Source organism: Grammomys surdaster, unplaced genomic scaffold (assembly GCF_004785775.1).
Source record: "Grammomys surdaster isolate TR1022 unplaced genomic scaffold, NIH_TR_1.0 131, whole genome shotgun sequence".
NCBI classification, from domain to species: Eukaryota; Metazoa; Chordata; class Mammalia; order Rodentia; family Muridae; genus Grammomys; species Grammomys surdaster.
In genome coordinates, this window is record NW_021604589.1 from 4416538 (window position 1) to 4435797 (window position 19260).

Here is a 19260-nt window from a genome sequence, read left to right on the forward strand (position 1 = left end):
AGTCGACTGAGATGTAAGAACTAACCAAAGGGCTCTTCCACAAACCAGGACTTGACATGGATTCCTCCCATCTTCACCCAGACCATCTTGGACTGTGTATTCTTCCCAGGCAGCCTGAGGTAGGCACCTGTGGTTGGATTCCTGCATAAGGATGCACTCAGGACTCATTCAAAGGGATTACTCTCTGGTAATAGGAAAACTGAAACCTGTGAGATCCCTGCTGCTTTATTAACCGCATGAAGACTGGGTAGGAATGATTGTTCTCGTGGGATTGTGAAAGTGAGCCAGTGATCCGACTAGCACAAATCTCTGTCCTTTTATGTAAAATATTATTAGGCTTTCTAGAGCTCTGCCTTGATACAATCTTTCTTAATCCAATAAATTTCAATAGATGAAATGTTTGCTTCCTCCTCCCTTTCTCAATCCCAAAGCCTCTCTCTTGTGGCTTAAATGTCCCTTAAATGCACTATCTAGTGTTACTGTTTATGTAACCCTCTGTTCAAGTATCACCCTGTATTTCCAAAACCATAAAGGAACACAACATAAAATATTCCTGGTGAACATCGGCCTCGGGAACTGCCAGGGTCTTATGGCTTTTCTAATACTTCTGTTGACAGGAAGATTCTTCTTTCTAAAGAAGCAGAAAGTACTTAAATGCCCGACACAGTTAAACCATTAATTCGCTTAAAGGCTCAAGTGCAAGGCCTGAAGAGCAGGAGCCTCTTGGGCTGGCGCCAATCTGTGGTCTCCAAGAGCTTACCAGGGTGGGCTTCCAAGGATCTAGAGAGATGAATAACTAACTCTGGACACCTCCAGATCTGATTCCACCCAAGACTGGAGGATGTCACCTGAGCTCTTCTAAGTCATTTGTTCTCCACAGGTAACTCCAGTCGGTAGTCTGTGTGAGGTCTTAGACCAACAGGATCTGGAGAGGTGTGGTAGCCCTATCCTGGAACCCACCCACAGGGGCCCTGATGAAATAGGTGATTCTAAACTAACACCAGGATTGAAGTCCAATCGCTTAAGTCACCACAGCTTGCTAGCTGTACAAAAGAATTCAGGAGTGTACGTTGAGGCAGATCTACCCAATCTTTGGAGCAGTGACTTCCCCCTCCTCGGTTTCTTTATCTGTACAATGGGTGTTGGCTGAGACCTCAAGCACACATACACAAACACACCCATTGACCGTACTAGTTTTCATCTGGGATGTAGGTTCACGCCCCCAAAATTCTAGGACGCCCCTCTCCTCTTCCTGAACCCCTCCTTGCTTCTCCAGTTTCCGTGCCCCTCACTCCAGGGTCTCAGTGAAAGCTACAGGCTTGCAACTGCGCGGGCACGGCCACTGCCCCAGCCTGGCCCTCGCTCCGGGCGCACAAAGCCCCCGGCGCTGACGTCAGGGCCCCTCTCGGCACGGCCGGCCCCCAGTGCAGGCGGAGCTGCGCGGCGCTCCCACCCCGGCCAGGAGCGAAGAGCCAAACGGCCAGCCCAGCTCTGCCCAGCGCAGCCAGCCCGGAGCCCGGCCCCGCGCACGTGCCCGCCAGACCTGCAAACTTGTGCCACCGGCTATCCTGCGTCCCCGGGGAGCTCAATCGCCCGGAGCCTGCACCCCTCCCGTCAGTCTCCAACCATGGGTAAGCGATCGCCCTGGCCCCCCGCCACTGCCACGGCCACCACCACGGCCACGGCCTCGCGTCCCTGTCTCGCACAGGGGCGCGCCCCGCCCTACCCCCAGCTCAGGTGGCGCTACCTGAGCCACCTAGGTGACCCAGTCCAGACCGTTGCGGGAGGGGAACGGAGGTTGGAGGTGGGAGGGGCACCGCGCAGGTGTCCGCTACGCCCAGGTACGCCTCCCTGCTCCATCCGCAGGGACGTCCCCACTCCTGCTGCACCTACTCTGCACCGCGGCGCGTGCTGAGCGCGGGAGCTAGAGAGCTGGGCCCGAGGAAGGGTAGCAAGCGGGGTCCGGCCGCGCGTCCCAGACTGCGGGCTCCTGCTTTATTTCAAGGGGTTGGTAGAGAGTGGCTTCTTGCCCATTTCCTGGGATGATCTCTCTGTCACTCGACCTCCCAACCTCGAGTCCAGTCCTGTGTCACCCCGCGGTCCTCTAATTCGCTTGAAGCCCAAGGAAACACACATAACCGTACTCGCTAAAGCCAAGATCTTCTAAGAATGCTCCCTTCTTGGAACCCAGATCTTTGAAACCAGTGAAGTGGGAAGGGATGGGAGGGGACAGTATGGGACACACCGCGAGTCTCTCTTTGTCCCCTGTTCCAACTGCCTAAGTGGGACCCCTGAGCAGATGGAGCCAGTGAGAAGGGGGTTCCACTTGGGGAATTGGGGAAATCGTCAACAGTGAAAAACTATGCTCAAGGAAGTGAAAAATCTTTCACCTGGCTGGAGGTGGCTGTTAGGCAGCGGGAGAATCCAGTCTGTCACTCCCTAACACCCAGAAATGCTGCCATCAGCAACATGTCCCTAAACCCACACCATGGGGAGGAAAACTCGAAGAGTGCTTTGGAAATGAGCCTTGTGCGGCTGCTCTCAGAGCTGTGCCTGAGAAAGGGGTTTCTCTCTGTTTCATTCTCCGTCTGTAGTGACAGCTCCAGCCACAGCGCCACGAGGACTGAGAAGTTGTCCCCCCCCACGTCCCCCGGAAACATTTCTAATGTGAAAAGCTTATCCACTGAAGATTAACAGCCAGGGGGCCTTGAGTGTCACAAGCAAGCCCTCAGCACTTGCCACTACAGTCCCTCCTCTAAGTGGGGGCGGGGTGTGATTTTTTTCTTCTGATTAAATTTTGGGGAAGATGGTAAAGGCATCCATTTTAGAAAACCTAGAATAACTTTACATTTAAACAATTTTAAATTTTTACTATGAACAAAATAGAGAAAAATGTATCCCAGAAAGTTAGAGGAAAGCTAGGTTAGAATTTTCTAGAAAGAGCTTAGCTGAGTTGCATGTAACACTGGTTCTTACAACCACCAACTCAGACTTCCTTTTAAATGAGTTTCATACACAAGTCAGATGAGGGCTGTGGGGCAGCTTGTAGCTGCTTTAGCAGCTAGTGCTGTGAAGATAATTGCAGTTTCACAGAACAGGATTAAGGAAAGCACAAATTTTGCTGAGATGAAATTATCTCTGGTGTTTGAACTCCAGACATTGACATTCCGATGTTGAATTTGAGCACAGAACCAGCATTCTAGCACCTTCAGCTTCTGCAAGGTAGTGTTCGGAGATGCTCTGGTCTTTATTGGGGGGGAGGGGTTGTTTTTAAGTGGGCGTGGAAACAAATATCCAAGCCAGAGGCCTGCTCTCGTGGAAGTACTCTGTGTCTTGGACAATTACTGGTTCTACACTGCAGTTGCCAATTTATGTTAATTTGTGCATACTTCATTGGCTCTGGCAGCAGCCTTGGGTTTAGTTTTGTAGTTTCCGTGAAAAAATAAGTTCCCTTCATGCCAGAAAGGAGACATACTGACTTCCTTTATGTTCCCAATAAATATACTACAGGGTCATGAACTGACTTTGTTTTTCCAGATGTTATTAATTATTGAATGTACCCTTGTGAAGGCACTAATTCAAATGAGTTAATGCTGGGAAATTTCTGCCCATTGGCCCATTCTGTTGATTCTTATGCAGACGTCACTTCTTAACCCTGACATCAGCTACTTCACTGGTAAAATAGACAAACTTTCTAGAAATAAAAGCTCTTTTGGGTTTGCATTTGAAGCCTTTTTTTTAAAGTCTTTTTAAAGGAAAAAATAAGGTAAAAAAACAGTGGCTTCATATACAAGTCCAGATTTCCATGCATCTGCCAAAAAAAACTCAAACAAACAAACAAAAAAAAACCAGAGTTTTTCTTGCCCAGTCAACTGGTTTTCTCTTCTGCTCTTGTTTCAGCTACCATTCGTGTGCAATTCATACATATTAAGTGTACAAGCCAGTTATGGAGTTGTTTATTGCTCCTATCTTTACTCACCCACCCCAAATAAACCTGTACCCATTGGCAGTCTTTCCTCATTCTCTCCTTCCTACAAACAAAGCAACCACTAACCTACTTTCTGTCTCTATGGATTTGCCTCTTCCCAATGTTTCATGTAAATGAAATGAGCCAATTAATGTTTGAACTGTATTGGACTATTCAGTAATTTGGGTTATTTTGCACAAGGAGAAGATGGTGGTGGATTGTCTGTATAAAATACACCACCTAAGTAAGTGTGCTGAGACTAATTATTTCTCCAGCTAAAGAGTTCCACATGGCACACTGTGTCTTCTTCCTAACAGTGTTACACTCGATTGTATTTGATGGGAACCCATTGTGGCCAACACAATTTTGATTCTGTTTTTTTTCTGCTCATAGGCTTGAAGACATAGTAATTAAACAGACTCAATGCAATAAATTCTCAGAAGACCTTTGTGGAATGTGGCTCATGTATCCAGAGAAAAATGCTGACATTTTATTAGCTGTGTATGTGAAGAAATCCAATGTCACAAAACATGGGGCGAAAATAACTATTTTAACTCATTTTACAATAAGGGAATGTGTTTTAGTTTAAGGCAGGAGATCAGTATGTATGTGGGCTAGGCTGCTTTCCAACTCACAGGCTCAACTGATCATCCTGCCTCCACTTCCAAATAGCTGAGGCCAAAGAATGCCACACCACACCAAGTTGACAGGAACTTTGTATGATTATGAAATGAAATCATTTTACTATTGCATGAAAAAATAATTCATTTCAGTTCAGTTACATGTGGTAGTTCAAACCTGTCATCTTACGACTTAGGAGATGGAGAGTGGAGGATTTGGGGTTCACAGACATCTTTGGCTATATACCTACTTTGAAGCCAGCCTGAGCTACATCAGAACCTGTCTCAAAAAAAAAAAAAAAAAAAAAGGAAAGAAAGGAAAGGGCCAGTGAGATGACTCAGCTTGTAAACCGTGCTTGTTGGGGGAAGCTGACCAATATAAGTGGAAAGAGAGAACCGACTCTCAAAATCGTCCTCTGACCTGTACATGCGCACTGTTGGCAAGTATGTGTGCATGCACAACACACACACACAAACAGTAGAATTTACAAGAAAATCCAAGGCTACTGAGATGGCTCGGCTGGCTGGTAAAAGAGCTTACCTTACAAGCCTGATGACCTAAATTTAATCTCTGGACTCCACATTAAAACAAAAACAAATAAAAAAACCCTAGATTTGGTGATGTCCATATGTCATCCCATAACAACTTCTTTGAGATGGGATGTGGAGAGAGGTGAATTACCTGAAGCCCACAAGCCAGCTAGACTATGCACAGCAAGGCAGAAACAAAAGGAAAGACCTCGCCTCATCAGGATGGAAGGAGACAATCCTCTAGCTTTCACATGCATACCGTGGTGCATGCACACATGCACATACACACATATGGTTTTTAATTTAATAATGATGTGTCACAACTCATCTGGAGATCTTGATGAAAGGCAAGAGCTCTGACTCAAGCAGCCTGGGTACAGCCTTAGTGGCACTTCTAAAAGTCATGCCAGCACTGCTGCTTCTGGCCAAAGCCAGAGAATAAGAAAAAGTCTGGGAAAGTCAGGGACCTGGTCCATGCCTTAGCTTACCCTCAGTACTGACTGTGCGATCACTGTAACGCCATTCTTGCCTCTTTAACCTCAGTTTACTAGGAGAAAAAAAATCTATAAAATGACTTCCTTAAATCCATACAGATCTACAAGTATGTAACTTCAGGGACAAAGATGAAAGAGTAATGTTCTGCTTGAAAAGCAGGAGCAAACAGCTCCCTAATTGTTTAAACACTATTTGGTTCTGTCAAGGCAGCAGCCAGACCTCATTTGTAGTTGGGTAAAATGCTGGCACCTTCCATGTGCCTGCCTACAGGATGGTGGCTGTTCTCCAAGGCAACTGGTGGAGGGAGCCTTAAGGATGCCTTTAAAAAAAAACACTTCCCGCTTTGGTGTCTGCTCTCTTGTCTTTACAGAGCTCTTCCTGACCCCCACACCCAGGCTGTGCCCCAAAAGGAAACAGTGCCCCAAAGACCCCTCCATACTACATTTTGTTCTGAAAGTTTGCTTAGGAATTTAGATGCAAGTGGAGACAAAAGAGTGGTGTCCTGAAGCATAACTGGGCAGGAAATGGTCCCAGCATGTACTAGGCAGCCTCCTTCTGAGACTAAATGTCTAGTGAGGAGCCCACCCGGGGCCTCAGAGAGACTCTTTTCAAAACAGGCTGAAATTCTGAGTAAACCTCAAACCATGTCCACCCAGAACTGTTTGTGACAAACAAGAAGTAATTGATTCTTTACTATATTTTTGCTCTAGCAGTAGCTGTTGGCCAAACCACTTGGCCTCCCTAGGGCATTTTAGAGGACAGTGACATCCGGGATCAAGTAGTTGGATGCTTTATTGAAAATGCCAAAGTGGCAAGTCCTATAAAGTACCATTTCTGTGTCCTAAATGTATTAGCTATCTTTAAGCATTAATCTGCTAAGTTTTTGTTGGATAGTCAAGGCCTTTCTTTGACCATGAAACCCCAATTGGAATTGGTGTTCCTTGAAGTTTTCCAAACATGAATAATAGCCAATCACTGGCTTCTAATGACCAGTTTGAGATACTTTTAAAGTAAAATGAGACATGAAAGCATTCGTACATATTCCTTTCACATCACCCACCCCATAAATCTTTAATAGTTTACTGCCATTAATTACTTTGGCAACTATTTTCCAAGTGACTCATTTTGGATAAGACTTTGCAAAGCAATGGACCTGGTTTGAAAAGAAAAAAAGGCGTCCCCCCCTTAAAAAAACAAAAAAGGAAAGAAAGCTTCCTTTGGGGGCTCAAATTTCATCAGTTTATGCAATGTTGAATTAATTTGCATAATTATGATATCAAATACAACTGTTATGAGTACCTTTTGGGACAAAGACAATGGACTCTTCTTAAGTACACAAATGGATAAGAGAATTAATAATTATACTCTGGAAAGAACCCCAGTTTCATGGGCAGTAGTAAGTATGGTTTAGGAAAAGAATAATGGATGCAAGGTGTTTTAGTTATATTGTCATGTTGCTATGATAAAATTCCCTGACAAAAGCAACTTGAGGGAGAAAGGGTTTATTTGGCTCATGGTTTGAAGGAACAATCCATATGACAAGGAACCCATGCAACAGGAGTCTGAGCCTGCTGATCACAGTCCAACCACAGGAGGCAGAATGATGAATGCAGATACTCAAGCTCACTTTCCTTTTTAATGAATGATGTACTCACAAGTAAGGTGGGTCTTCCGACCTCAATTAACTTCATCAAGCTATTCCTTCATAGACACGCACAATGGCTAACCTATACCAGTTAATCCCTCACAGAGTGCCTGGCGGGGGGGAGGGACTTGTCTCCTAAGTGAGTCAAGATCTTGTCTAGTAGACAATATTGACCATCATACAAGGCAATAAATTGAGGGGGTTATATTGTGTGAATGATGTTGGGAAGAACATTTCTATTATATTTGGGGGCCATAGTCATCCTTTGAATAGTTGTAACATGATTGTACATGGTCATCATGGTCTGACACATTGGTATATTTATTAATAATATGCCTTCCTTGCCGTTCAAAGAAGCAACTCTTTCAAACACAGAAATTCTCCTATACATTGTTGCTACTCAGTGTTCATTTGAATGAGCAGCATATTGTAGGAGCTCCACATAACATTTGTTAGAAAAAATATGAAAGGTATCATATAAGATGCATTCTTCCTATGATGTGCCTATAATAGACATATATGGATTTAAGGTATGCAAAATCATTACAAACTATGATAAACCATGGTTGACTAAATAGTTCAAATAACATCATAGTTTAGTACAATATCTGTGTCACACCATTCAATGGAATAACAGAATTCTAGCACTAGAAATCACTTTCAAAGTAATTCCATCACTTTAGGTATGCACGAACTCAGAAACCGTTTATAGCAGTTTGAATGGTCCTCTGTTGTTGTTCTTCTTCTTCTGCCTTTAGCTTTTCCTCTCATGATGTTAGATTTTCCTCTCTCTGGTGAAACAATAATTTTTCCTTGTCAAATTTTTTAAGTCCAAGAAAGCTAGCGAAATACTTTTGTTTCACTGAAATCTCTTGTTGTATTGAGAATTCAAAGGCACCAAAAGTTTTGCTTCTCCATTCTCAACAACATTAAATTTAAATCAGCATGAAGCACAGTATCCTACAGTAAGTATGTGTGGGATAAACCCTAAGCCTCTTTCTTCCCATTAGTACCTATTTAAAGGAATGGAGGAAACCTGCTGAGATGCACTGAGGACTTGTGTTGTGTCTTGAAGCAAAAATTGGATAAGCATAGACTATCCTCATATACCAGGCCATTTTATAAAACCTGATGGACAAGGTCCTATAGGGAAAAGAAAATGAATGTTTAAGGAACTGTCTGAGACAGAACATTCAGGGCCTGTGTACAGATGAGGAAAAGCAGGCACCATGACAAAGGCAGTTTTGTGAATACCTTAAAGAAATGAAAATGGTCAGATTTGGAGGAATCAGGAGAGATGAGGCCAGACTGTACAGTATCATGCCTGGGAGGAAGTCAGTCATTACTCTGTTACCCATAGAGAATCGTGTAGGGATTTTAAGCAGGTGACAGCTGAAGGAGCATGGTGGTCACCCCAAGGGACTAAAATGATGACCATTAAAGTTGATCATGGCAAGGCATACCTAGCTACTTGACAAGTGGAGGGAGAGGCAGGAGGATTGCAAGTTGAAGGACCATTTGGGCTACAAAGGCAGTTTAAGGCCAGTCCAGACAACTTAAGAGAGATTTTTGTTTCAAAGTTGTTGTTGTTGCTGCTGCTGCTGCTGCTGCTGCTGCTGCTGCTGCTGCTGCTGTTTTGATGAGGAAAGGGGATGGAGAAATAGCTCAATAAGTAAAGTGTTTGCCTTGCAAAATTGTTTCCTCAGAAACCGTGGAAAAGAGCTGGTCATGAGCCCAAAGTTGGTAAGGTGGAAACAGGTGGATTCCTGAGCCTTGCTGGCCAACCAGCCAGGCCAAATGATCATCTCAAAAAAAGACAGTAGATATTACCTGAGGAATGACACTGAGGAGTCCTCTGGCCTTCACATACATGTACACACATGAACCTGCAGAGAGAGAGAGAGAGAAAGAGAGAGAGAGAGAGAGAGGGAGAGAGAGAGAGAGAGAGAGAGAGAGAGAGAGAGAGAGAGAGAGAGAACACTATTGGGCTATTGGGAAATAGCTCAATGGTAAAGACCTTGCCTGCCATGCATAAGGCACTAGATTCCACCCCCAGTATTCCCCAAATTAAAACAAAACAAGAAAAAGCTCCACTATAACACAGAGACCATTAGTATCTGGTTGTAAAATTCCAAATAAATGCATAGGCAGAGTTCTGAAAAGACTGAGCCTCTATCTCTCTGTAAGGCTTCTAGTACAAGCTTGCACTGTAGGTGTCCTGAGAGGAAGGATGGAAACGATCGGGGCTACCCTTGCAAGGAGTAGGTGTGGTGGAGAATAGCAAACAAGGTTTGGGGGCCAGTAAGATGGCTCAGTAGATGAAGGGGCTTGCCACCAAACCTGGTTATCTGAGTTTGATTTCCAGGACCCACATGATGGAGCTTTGAGACAGACTACCTCAAGTCTCATCTGACCTCTGTACACTCAGCATAACATGTACATGTGCATTCAGACACAATAAATGAAGGTAGGAAAAAATTTAAATAAGGAAAAAAGATTTGGAAGGCTGATAGAGTACATATGGGTGTAACCCATTTTAACTTATCATAAATGAGCACAAAGAATCCTGCAAATCTATTCTCTCCGTCCTTTCAAGCACACAGAACAAAGTGTAAGCTTTCTGAGATGGACAAAGATGAGTAACTTCAATGGAACGCCTTCATGATTTAGAATTGACGGAGACTGCCACCCTTGTCTATTTATTTGGTTATTGTTATTTTTTAAACATGCCTGATGATTCGTCATAAAGGATTTTAAGAGCGCACAGCTAGAGAGGTGCATAGGGTAAGGTATGGGAGAAGACATGAGATGTGGGGAACTTCCATGCCCTTTCTTGCTACACTAACCTCAGAGAAACTCTATGGGCTTAGCTACCTAGAAGCTTCCTGTCCCCTCTCCCTTGCTTTTTGTCTTTACATTTTTAAAAATCAGCATATGTTAATTACATATATAATGATGGGCTTCATTATGGCATTTTCATATGTGTACATGTTATTGGATCATACTCACCCATCGTTGCCCTCTTCTGCCTCTCCCATTCTCACTGGTGCATTGCAGAATGCTTCGCAGCGTCCCTGACCTCTGCTCACTATATGCTGTGACATTCCTCTAGTTATAACAACCAAGTGTCCCCAGATGTTGTCTGATAACCTTGACGGACTGGAGGCTGGGTATTGGGCCATACTGAGAACTGTTTAAGAGTAAGAAGGGAGTGTAAGTGTAGCTGAGTTAGTAGAGTGTATCTCTCATGTGCAGGAAGCCCTAGGTTCAATCCGCAGTACCTAATGATGGCACGTGGACAGACTCTCAGCACTTGGAAGGCAGACGTAGGAAAATCAGAAGTGCAAAGTCCTCCTTGCCTGTAGAGAAAATTTGAGGCCAATCTGAGTTACATGAACTCTTGTCTCAGAAAAGGGGGGCGGCTACTGAAAACCTTTGTGCATCACAGTATCATAAAGTCAGAGTTATGGTCTCATTGAGGACTTAGCTGAGTACATCTACAAAATGGGGGATGTCAGGTTTAAAAGGTTCCTTCTTTCCAAGAATGCTTGTTTTAACCCTGCCCTCTAGCTTAAGAAAGTCGTATTTTGTTTTTATCTTTTTCTAACATCACTAAGAAGGATTATACTCTAATGGAGAGTTTGGCAGACCACAAGATTCATGCTTTCCATGAAGTAAAATGGCGTTATAAACCATCTCAATATCGAGACTACCTGTCCCTCCCCCTCCCCTGGAATAGGATGCCTGTTTACTTGGTTTCTTTGTCTGGTGTGTAGAATGCTTTCTCACTCAAAAGGTTCCATCTCTGAAGGTTTTTTTTTTTCTTACTAAAACTATTAACATTATCTTTCCTTGTTTTGGGTAAGTGGAGAGACAAGAAGGAGCTAATCACATCCTTAATTACCATGATGGCCTTTCCAAATTTAGACTTCATCTCCTTAGCTAGAATCAAATCTAGCCAGCTTAGGGTTTAAAAGCTGCCTTCCTACGGGGTGTCCTTAAGGTACATGGCTGTGTCTTCATTATGTTTCCCAAGTTCAATAGTTAGGTACAAGACTGACTTCTCTTGTGTTGCTCAGAGATCTTTCTCCAGTGACCACTGGATTTTCTTTCCTACTCGCCACTCCAGTGAAGATTATAATAAGCCCAAGAGATCCAACTTGTCCAGAGATATGATAATAGTTGAAAAGGTGTTTAAAAAAATACAGAAGGTCCATTAGACGCAAAGGTTGGGAGGAGGTTAGGAATCCTGCTTTTTATTTATGTGCAGCAGGTTACTGTTTTAGATGGAGAAGCATGTTTTTCACCAATTCCCTTGAAAAGGCTGTTTCCGTGGTGGGTTTTCAAATGGGAGCTTGAATTCAGACATCTGTTCTTCATATAGTGAGCAAAGAATAGAGTCGTAATTAGCAAAGTAATGCAAGCACTTCAGATAATTTTATGTGATGCAGTCCCTTATTTCATATTGCCCTCTTTATTTTCTCACTTGGCATGTTCTGACAGTTTCTGTGATAAGAAAAACAGAATCTGGAACATTAAAGGGGAAAAGCTCTACTGTGTGTGAATCGTGACCATTTTGCAAAGCTACTCTATTGGATACTGAAAACTTTCTAGAGCCCTATCATATAATGAGGACTTGTCACAAATACTGTTAGATGTTTTGCAAGAGGCATGGATATTATAAACTCATTTAAAATTGGTTAGCATAGGATAGCCACAAAAAGTAAGCAGATCATAAACTTACAAGTTTGGTACATTTTTATAAATGCAGAACATGGGTCTGAGCATACTCAGTGATTAAGTGCTTGCCCAGTGTGTGTGAAACCATGGGTTCTATCCTCACCACTGAAATGAAAAAAGGCCAAGCACATGGTGGTTTACTTTTTAATCTCAGCTCTTTATAGGCAGAGACAAGAGGATCTCTTGTGAGTTTGAGGTCAGCCTGGTCTACATCATGAGTTCCAGGCCAACCAGAGCTACATAGTGAGACCCTGTCTCAGTATGGAAAAGGGGGAAAGGGAGGAGAGGGGAGAGGAGATAGAAAGAAGGAAAATTATTTATTTATTTATTTATTTATTTATTTATTTATTTATTATTATTAGCCACTCAGAAGGGGCCTTTTTGTTATCCTCACCATAAGTGATCACTAATTTCTAGTAGTATAGTTTTACTTGTTTTTACCTTTTATGTCGACTGAATCATACAGTATAAATGCTAACAGCTTTTGCTCAACATTAACAACACTATTTTGAAATCTGGGGATGTTTTCTGTCCAGAAAAAAAACAGGCTTCAAAATCATTATAGTTAGAAGCATTTATGCAAAGCATTTGTCTATAGAAATTTAGTAGAAAGTGTATAAAGCATGGGTTCTTACCTCCTATTTTAGGTTAAAAAAAAATCATAGCAGCCATGAGAGAGAGAACTTGAAAAATACTTGAAGTGAGATGAGCTGTTTGCATGGAAAAACACGATGGAGCTGAAGAGATTAGAAAAATAATATATCCTCAAGTGTACTTCAGAGAGGAAAAGCGCATGCTGAGGAGCTACACATGGAGAGGAAGCTGTCACTGTTAGGTTAGATCATTCAGGAAATGATCAATATGGATGCTTTCTGGCTTCAGGATATAAGGCGCAGTAGATGCCAGGGCCTTTCTCCAATGAGTTTCCTGAATAAGATGGAGTCTTAGGATGTGTCTGGGTTAACCATAATTTTTCAGAAACTGACAGTAAATAGCATATAACGTTGGGAAAAGATTCAAAGGACTGCAATGGTTTCAGATTGTCATCAAAAAATACACAAATAGAAATAGAATTATTTTTGACAAATGGCTTCTTTGTGTATGCTATTTGGACATACATAACTCTAAGCTGCCTGCCTTCCCTCAGTGAGAACTTTTATTTTCTTGACCACAATAATGATGTGGTCATCAGAATGGATACTTTATTATCCCACAGAACTACCTTTGTATTTTATGATGTCACCTTTCTAAATGACTCCCATGAATTCTCCCACCAGGAACATGTGAGACTTTTAGCTTCTCCATGTCTTCAGCTTTAGTATAATTATACTGTTTAATTTTTTTTTTTAAATCTGGCAGGTATAAAATGGTTCTTATGATTTTTTTATGTTAAATTCCCCTAGAGAGGTTGGAAGTATGGGCTAGATTCTTGGCCTCTTGGGTTTTGTCTTCCATTTGTGTCCGTTTTGTCTTCATATACATTTTGGATCCTAATTTTTGTTAAGTGATCAGTGTCAGTTTTCTTGTGTGACTCACCTTTAACTTTGCCCAACTTGTCACTTACTGTACTGAATTTTTAAATTGTCAGAGAGTCCCAATTATCAGTATATCCTTTTACTACTTTACAATATGTGCTTTTAATCCTCGCCTTATTTAAAAATCATTTGTATCCCTAAGATCAAAAAAAATGTTTTTCTTTTCCTCTGCTATTTCTTTTAAAGATTTTTACCAATTTATACTTTGATTTTTTTCAGTCTTTCTTATTTATCTGCGTTGAGTGTTTACACTTGTGTGCAGATTCGTGTGTAAGCACACAGAGGTCATAGGAGACTTCCATCACTCTCCACCTTATTCCATGGCGCAAGATCTTTCATGAACTGAGAGCTCACTGGAATTTATTTTCATTTTTGGTTTTGGTTTGGTTTGGTTTGGTTATTGGGGGGTAGGCTGGTAGCAAGCAAAATCAGGCAATCTTTTTGTCTCTGCTCTACCCGTCTTTACTCAGCATCAGAGTTTGAGATGTCCAAACTGTAACTAGTTTTTGTTGTTGTTTTTAAGATTTACTTACCTATATGTGTCTGTGTGAGTGTCTAAATATATGTACATATATACATGACATATGATCCTGGTGCACTCAGAAGTCTGAAGAGGGAGTTGCATCTCCTGAAACTGGAGTTACAGAAAGGGCCACCATATGAATGCAGGGAACCAATCCCAGATCCTCTGTAAGAAGAGCAAGTACACTTAACAATTGAGTCATTTCTCCAGCCCACCACCTCATGCCCAGCTTGTTATGTGGCTGCTGGGGATTTGAACTCAGGTCCTCATGCTTGCACATCAAGCACTCTCCATCCCTTAAGTTCTTTTTCTCTATAGGGAATTTTTTTTTATGTAGAGTTAGGCTTAACTATTTTATATTTTCTATATAGAAAACATCCACAGTGTGCAACTCAACCTTTTTCTGTTAGTTTTATATTTTACATGTATTACATACGTGTATGAGTATATCTCTATGCTAATATAAACAGCCTTGATTACTATCCATTTAAAATAAGCCTGGCAATCTCACAGAAGTTTCTTCTTTTGGCTCCTCTTTACTGAGCTATTCTTGGTCTCTGCGTTTAGAATGATCTTTCCATGCTCCGCCAGCATCCCTGGTAGGCTTGTGAGTAGGACTGCAGTGAATGTCCTGATCAACACGCTGATGAGAAATGACTTGAGTCTTCCCATTTGTACACCTTGGACCTTTGCTATGCTTCCTAATAGTGATTTCACATCCCCATAACATTAGTTTAAGGTCCCACATAGTCTTTGTAGCCTCTTAAAAAGTAAGCCAAGTAAGATCAAATTGAATTCCATGTAGTGTCATGGTTCCCTTCCATACACTCATGACTTTAGGAAATCAGCTATAAACAAACTTGGTCAACTAAATGAATAAATTATCAGCAGAGGAAAGCTGACTCTGGAGGAGTACCTACTAGCCTGTTGGGAAGAACTATATATGACACCTGTGTGACACTGTTACTGCTTCAGGGTTTGAGATGGTTGGTTTTGTTTTTTTGTTTGTCTGTTTTTGTTTTGTTGGGGTTGTTTTTTTTTCTTTTGAGACAGTTTCATGTAGCCCAGACTTGTCTCAAGTTTGCTCTACAGCAATGTCTTGTCTTGAACTCTTGATTGTCTGCTTTTGCCTCCCAAATGTTGGGATGACATGTGAGTACTTCCATAGCTAGCTTTGAAAGTTACTTTTTGTTGTTCTTGCTTTCTTTTGGTTTTTGGCTTTGGTTGGGTTTCTGTTTTGAGACAAGGAACTCAGTCTGTAGACCAAGCTGACCTCAGACTCTTATAGATATGCTTGTCTTGGCCTCCAGAATGGGAAGTTTAAAGACATCTGCACGCACATATAATCCAGCCACTCCACGAAGAATGGGTGGAATCAGAAAGTGCTCACTTGCACACATTCCTACCACCTGGACCTCAAGCTCCATCAGGTCCCACCCTCCCCTCTGCACCTCACCCACAGCTCCCTCAGCCCACACAGGGCTTTTTGTCCTCCTAGATATCTTGCCTCTATCATTCAGTCTCTTCCTGACTACATTCTCCTCTTCCTGAAATTGTTTCTTTAGGAGCATATTATCTCCTCTGCAAGGTCCAAGGTTGCCACTCATTTTCTCTGAGAAAGAGCTTTAGGAAATGTTTGCTGGAGTGAGTTGGGATCTCATTGGGCTGTGTTTTGTGTCACTACTTCCAGCCTTAGAAACTATTTTTAATGGAGTCCATGTTAAAATGCCATAGTCTTCCTTGCTGTAAAACCATCAATAGAAGGAAATTGTCTATATCCAACCTAAACCCTTTCCTTCTTTCTTATATTCTGCATAAAGACTAAACTTGGAGGCCCCGTCCTTAGGGTCTTTATGGTCATAAAGAAGATCCCTTCATTGGAAGACAGTGAATTCTGTCATTGTGTGGATCCAAAACTCCTGGAGAACTTGTCAAATAAGCAGTTATGGTTTCAGGGTATTTTCTACTGCCCACCGACGTTCTTTCTCAATAGAAAAGCTGATTTGGATTCTTGTTCTCTATTAGTATGACCAGGAGTTCTATATTCTTTGTGGAAACAATACTAATTAGAAAAGGCAGTGAAAGTAATCAGCTAAATAATAGCAGTAAGTCAGGGGCCGGCAAAATGGCTCAGTGAAGAAAAGTGCTTGCCACTAAGCCTGGCAACCTGAGTTTAGTCCCCCAGAACCCACTTAAGGGTAGAAGGAAAGAATTAACTTCACAAAGTCGTCTTCTGACCTCTATATGTGGTCTCTAATAACAATGGATAATTTTTTACCTTGGGAAATAGAGGCAGGAGGAGCACAGTGAGTATGAGTCCAGCTTGAGCTACATAAGCATAATGTCATACGCGCACGCTCAGACACACATATATACACACACAAATCAAATAAACAAAAAGCGGGGGATAGTGCCACATGCTCAGTAGTCCCCAGTTGGGAGAGAAAGAAAAGAAAAGGTAATTCTCCATTATATTGCAGCAATTTCCAAATGTTACTTCCAAGTGCAGTGATGTTACTTGTGAAAAAAAATGAGATTTTCATGGTCGATTCAAGATTATCTAGTTTCCCTAAGTAATTTAATGGAACACTTCCCCTAGAATATTTTACATAACTGCGTACCCTGCAAAGAGGAGGCCAGCAGTTGGCCTGTAGCACTGGTTTGATTTATTTCGGAAAGCAGCTTATTCAGCCGTCAAATGAGATTACGTGTGTGGCTGCTACCCATCACTTCACAGAAATATTTGTATTCTTCAACAAGGCCTCAAACTTTATTTATTTCTTTCAAGGGCAACAGAAAACCACAAATGTAATTTTTCTAAAAAATAACCTTGGGAATGTGAATTTTTGTTTTGTTTTTGAGACAGAGTTTCTCTATGTTGCCCTGGCTATCCTGGAACTCCCTCTGTAGATCAGACTGGCCTCAGATTCAAAGATCCCCCCCTGCCTGTGCCTCCCAAGTGCTGGGATTAAAGGTGTGTACCACCACCACCCAGGAAGGTCATTTTTAGAAATAGAGGGCTGTTGCTGTTTCAAGGGCAGTGAAGACCCAAAACAGACTTATACTTTCTATGCCCATCTGTGGTCCTTCATATACATGCGTAGCCATGTTTACATTTTAGCCACCTTAAAAGGTGATAGCCTTAAAGAATCTATTCTCAGGATTCCCTTCTTTTGTAATGTGTCCCCCCACCCCCATTGGGTAGCTTCATAATGTAAAATAATGTGGATATTTTACAATTTATAATTGAAGTCTAAGGTTGTGGCTGTACCTCACTGGTAAAACACTTGCCAGGGGGACTGGTGGTCTTGGGCTCCATCTCCAACACTGCAAAATAAAAATAAATAACAAAATAAGTCAAATTGAAATCTAAACTAAGGGTTATCCTTAATGGTAGAGCACTTCCCTAGTATATGTAAGGCCCTGGGTTCAATCCCCAGTGCTGTAAAAACAATGGATAAATAGATCTGACCACTGACTCACTGGTGAAACAAGTGTTCAGCCTGCACAAGGCCTGAGCAATGTTTATAGCACCAATAAATAAGGGCATAAGTAAATAAGTTAAACTGAAGTCTAAATTTGGATGTGAGAATTAGCTTGTTTTTCATTTAATACCATCTTATTTTAACCATCAGGGATTTGTGCAGACACAGAAGTATTACTTCTTTGCGATGGAATTACAGTTTCTCCAGTCTTAGCACAGCAAACAAGATATTAAAGAAAAAGAAAGAAAACGGGACTGGGGATGTAATTCAGTCTGTAGAGTTCTTGCCTAGCATGCATGAAACTTTGGGTTTGATCCCCAGTACCTCATAAATGTGGGCTTGGTGGAACACCTGTAAATCTGGGCAGCAAAGGATTGGAAGTTCAACGTTGTTCACAACCACTCCAGACTGCTATAAAACTCTTTATCTAGGAATAAAAATGAGAGAAGGGTTTGGAAAGAGAAAAGAAAAAGCTTGTGCCAAGGAACCTTGCTTTCCTAGAGGGAATCTTTCAGGATAAGCCCCACCCAGAAACAGATCTAGTCCCAAGTATCACTCTTTACTAGTAACAATGCCAACCAACTCACATAATTCTCCTGATACTCAGAGGACTCTTACTATGAATATGGCGCTGAGGCTTGTCTGGTTTTAAGACAGTATGTTTATATATCCCTGAGTGATTCAGTAGCAGTTAAGTAGACCAGGCTGGGCCTGAACTCCCAGGTTTACAGGCATGTCCCACCATGCCCAGCAAGAAGGCATGCTTTATGATTTTAAAAAAGTCAGGAGGGACTACAAATCATAATAGCATATACAAAACTGTATCATAATGAGCTTCAGAAAATCCTTTGTACCATAAGTGTTTTGTTTATGTATTATTGAACGTCTCTAGCTAACATTCACATAATTAATGTAACAACAACAAGACGATAGGGTAGCAAACCAATTATTCTTCATTCATCGTTTAATTTGAAGTAATAGATTTAACCTTTTTATATTGAGAGCTTCTAATGAGCATTATAATGTCTGGTTTAAGTATCAGGTTGCCCTGACTTTCCCCGTTGCCAGTGGAGCTGCTAGGTTGAGGCATATGAATTATACAATATTTGGACTTTTTTCTTTTCAATAAGCAAGAATGGCTTTTTCAGATGGTTCATTCAAATATGGCCTAATTGTTCAACATGCTAATAAAGAATAGGAGGGAGTCATGGTCTCAACCTCAGGCCCCAGGGTTCCTGCCAACTACCCATTCTTGTTCTTAGACTTTGCCCATAATGTCATAATCTCATTCTGATCAGATTTCAAAAGACACTGGTTTTAGGTTCCTCTGTCTGTGGACCTGGAGTTACTCTCACACATACTGTCCTGCAGAGGCCACCCCACCCCACCCCCTCGCTGCAACTGCTTTGCAGAAGCAAAGAAATTACACCCTAGTGTCTGTACTCTACAGACATTGTTTTCGGTGTGCTGTCTGCTCAGGTGTGAGCAATGCCTGTCTGGGTGGATACACTATGGTATGGACAAGCAGAGGAAGTTCTATAGCTGAGTTCAGTCACTTCCTACACTTAGAGTTAATGAATGCTTCTGTGTGCTTTGATGTTGGTGTACACAGTTGATGATAGGAAATATTTGCAGGAAAGTGTTCTACCTATATATTTAGTTGAAAGCGATTATAGATAGATAGATAGATAGATAGATAGATAGATAGATAGATAGATA

The 19260-nt window shown here is 41.9% G+C and overlaps 1 protein-coding gene across 3 annotated transcripts in view; it reads left to right on the top strand.

Moving 5' to 3' along the window:
* Positions 1–1323: 1323 nt before the first annotated feature.
* The window catches only part of Gpm6b (glycoprotein M6B), a 144948-nt gene continuing 127011 nt past the window's right edge, over positions 1324–19260 (top strand). Inside the window, exon 1 of one of the 3 annotated variants that reach the window (XM_028761723.1) lies at positions 1324–1631. In XM_028761723.1, the coding sequence (XP_028617556.1) occupies positions 1628–1631 (4 nt within the window). In that variant the 5' untranslated portion in view covers positions 1324–1627. The remainder of the gene's footprint in view (positions 1632–19260) is intronic. The other 2 variants (XM_028761736.1, XM_028761740.1) reach the window with 2 other exon arrangements.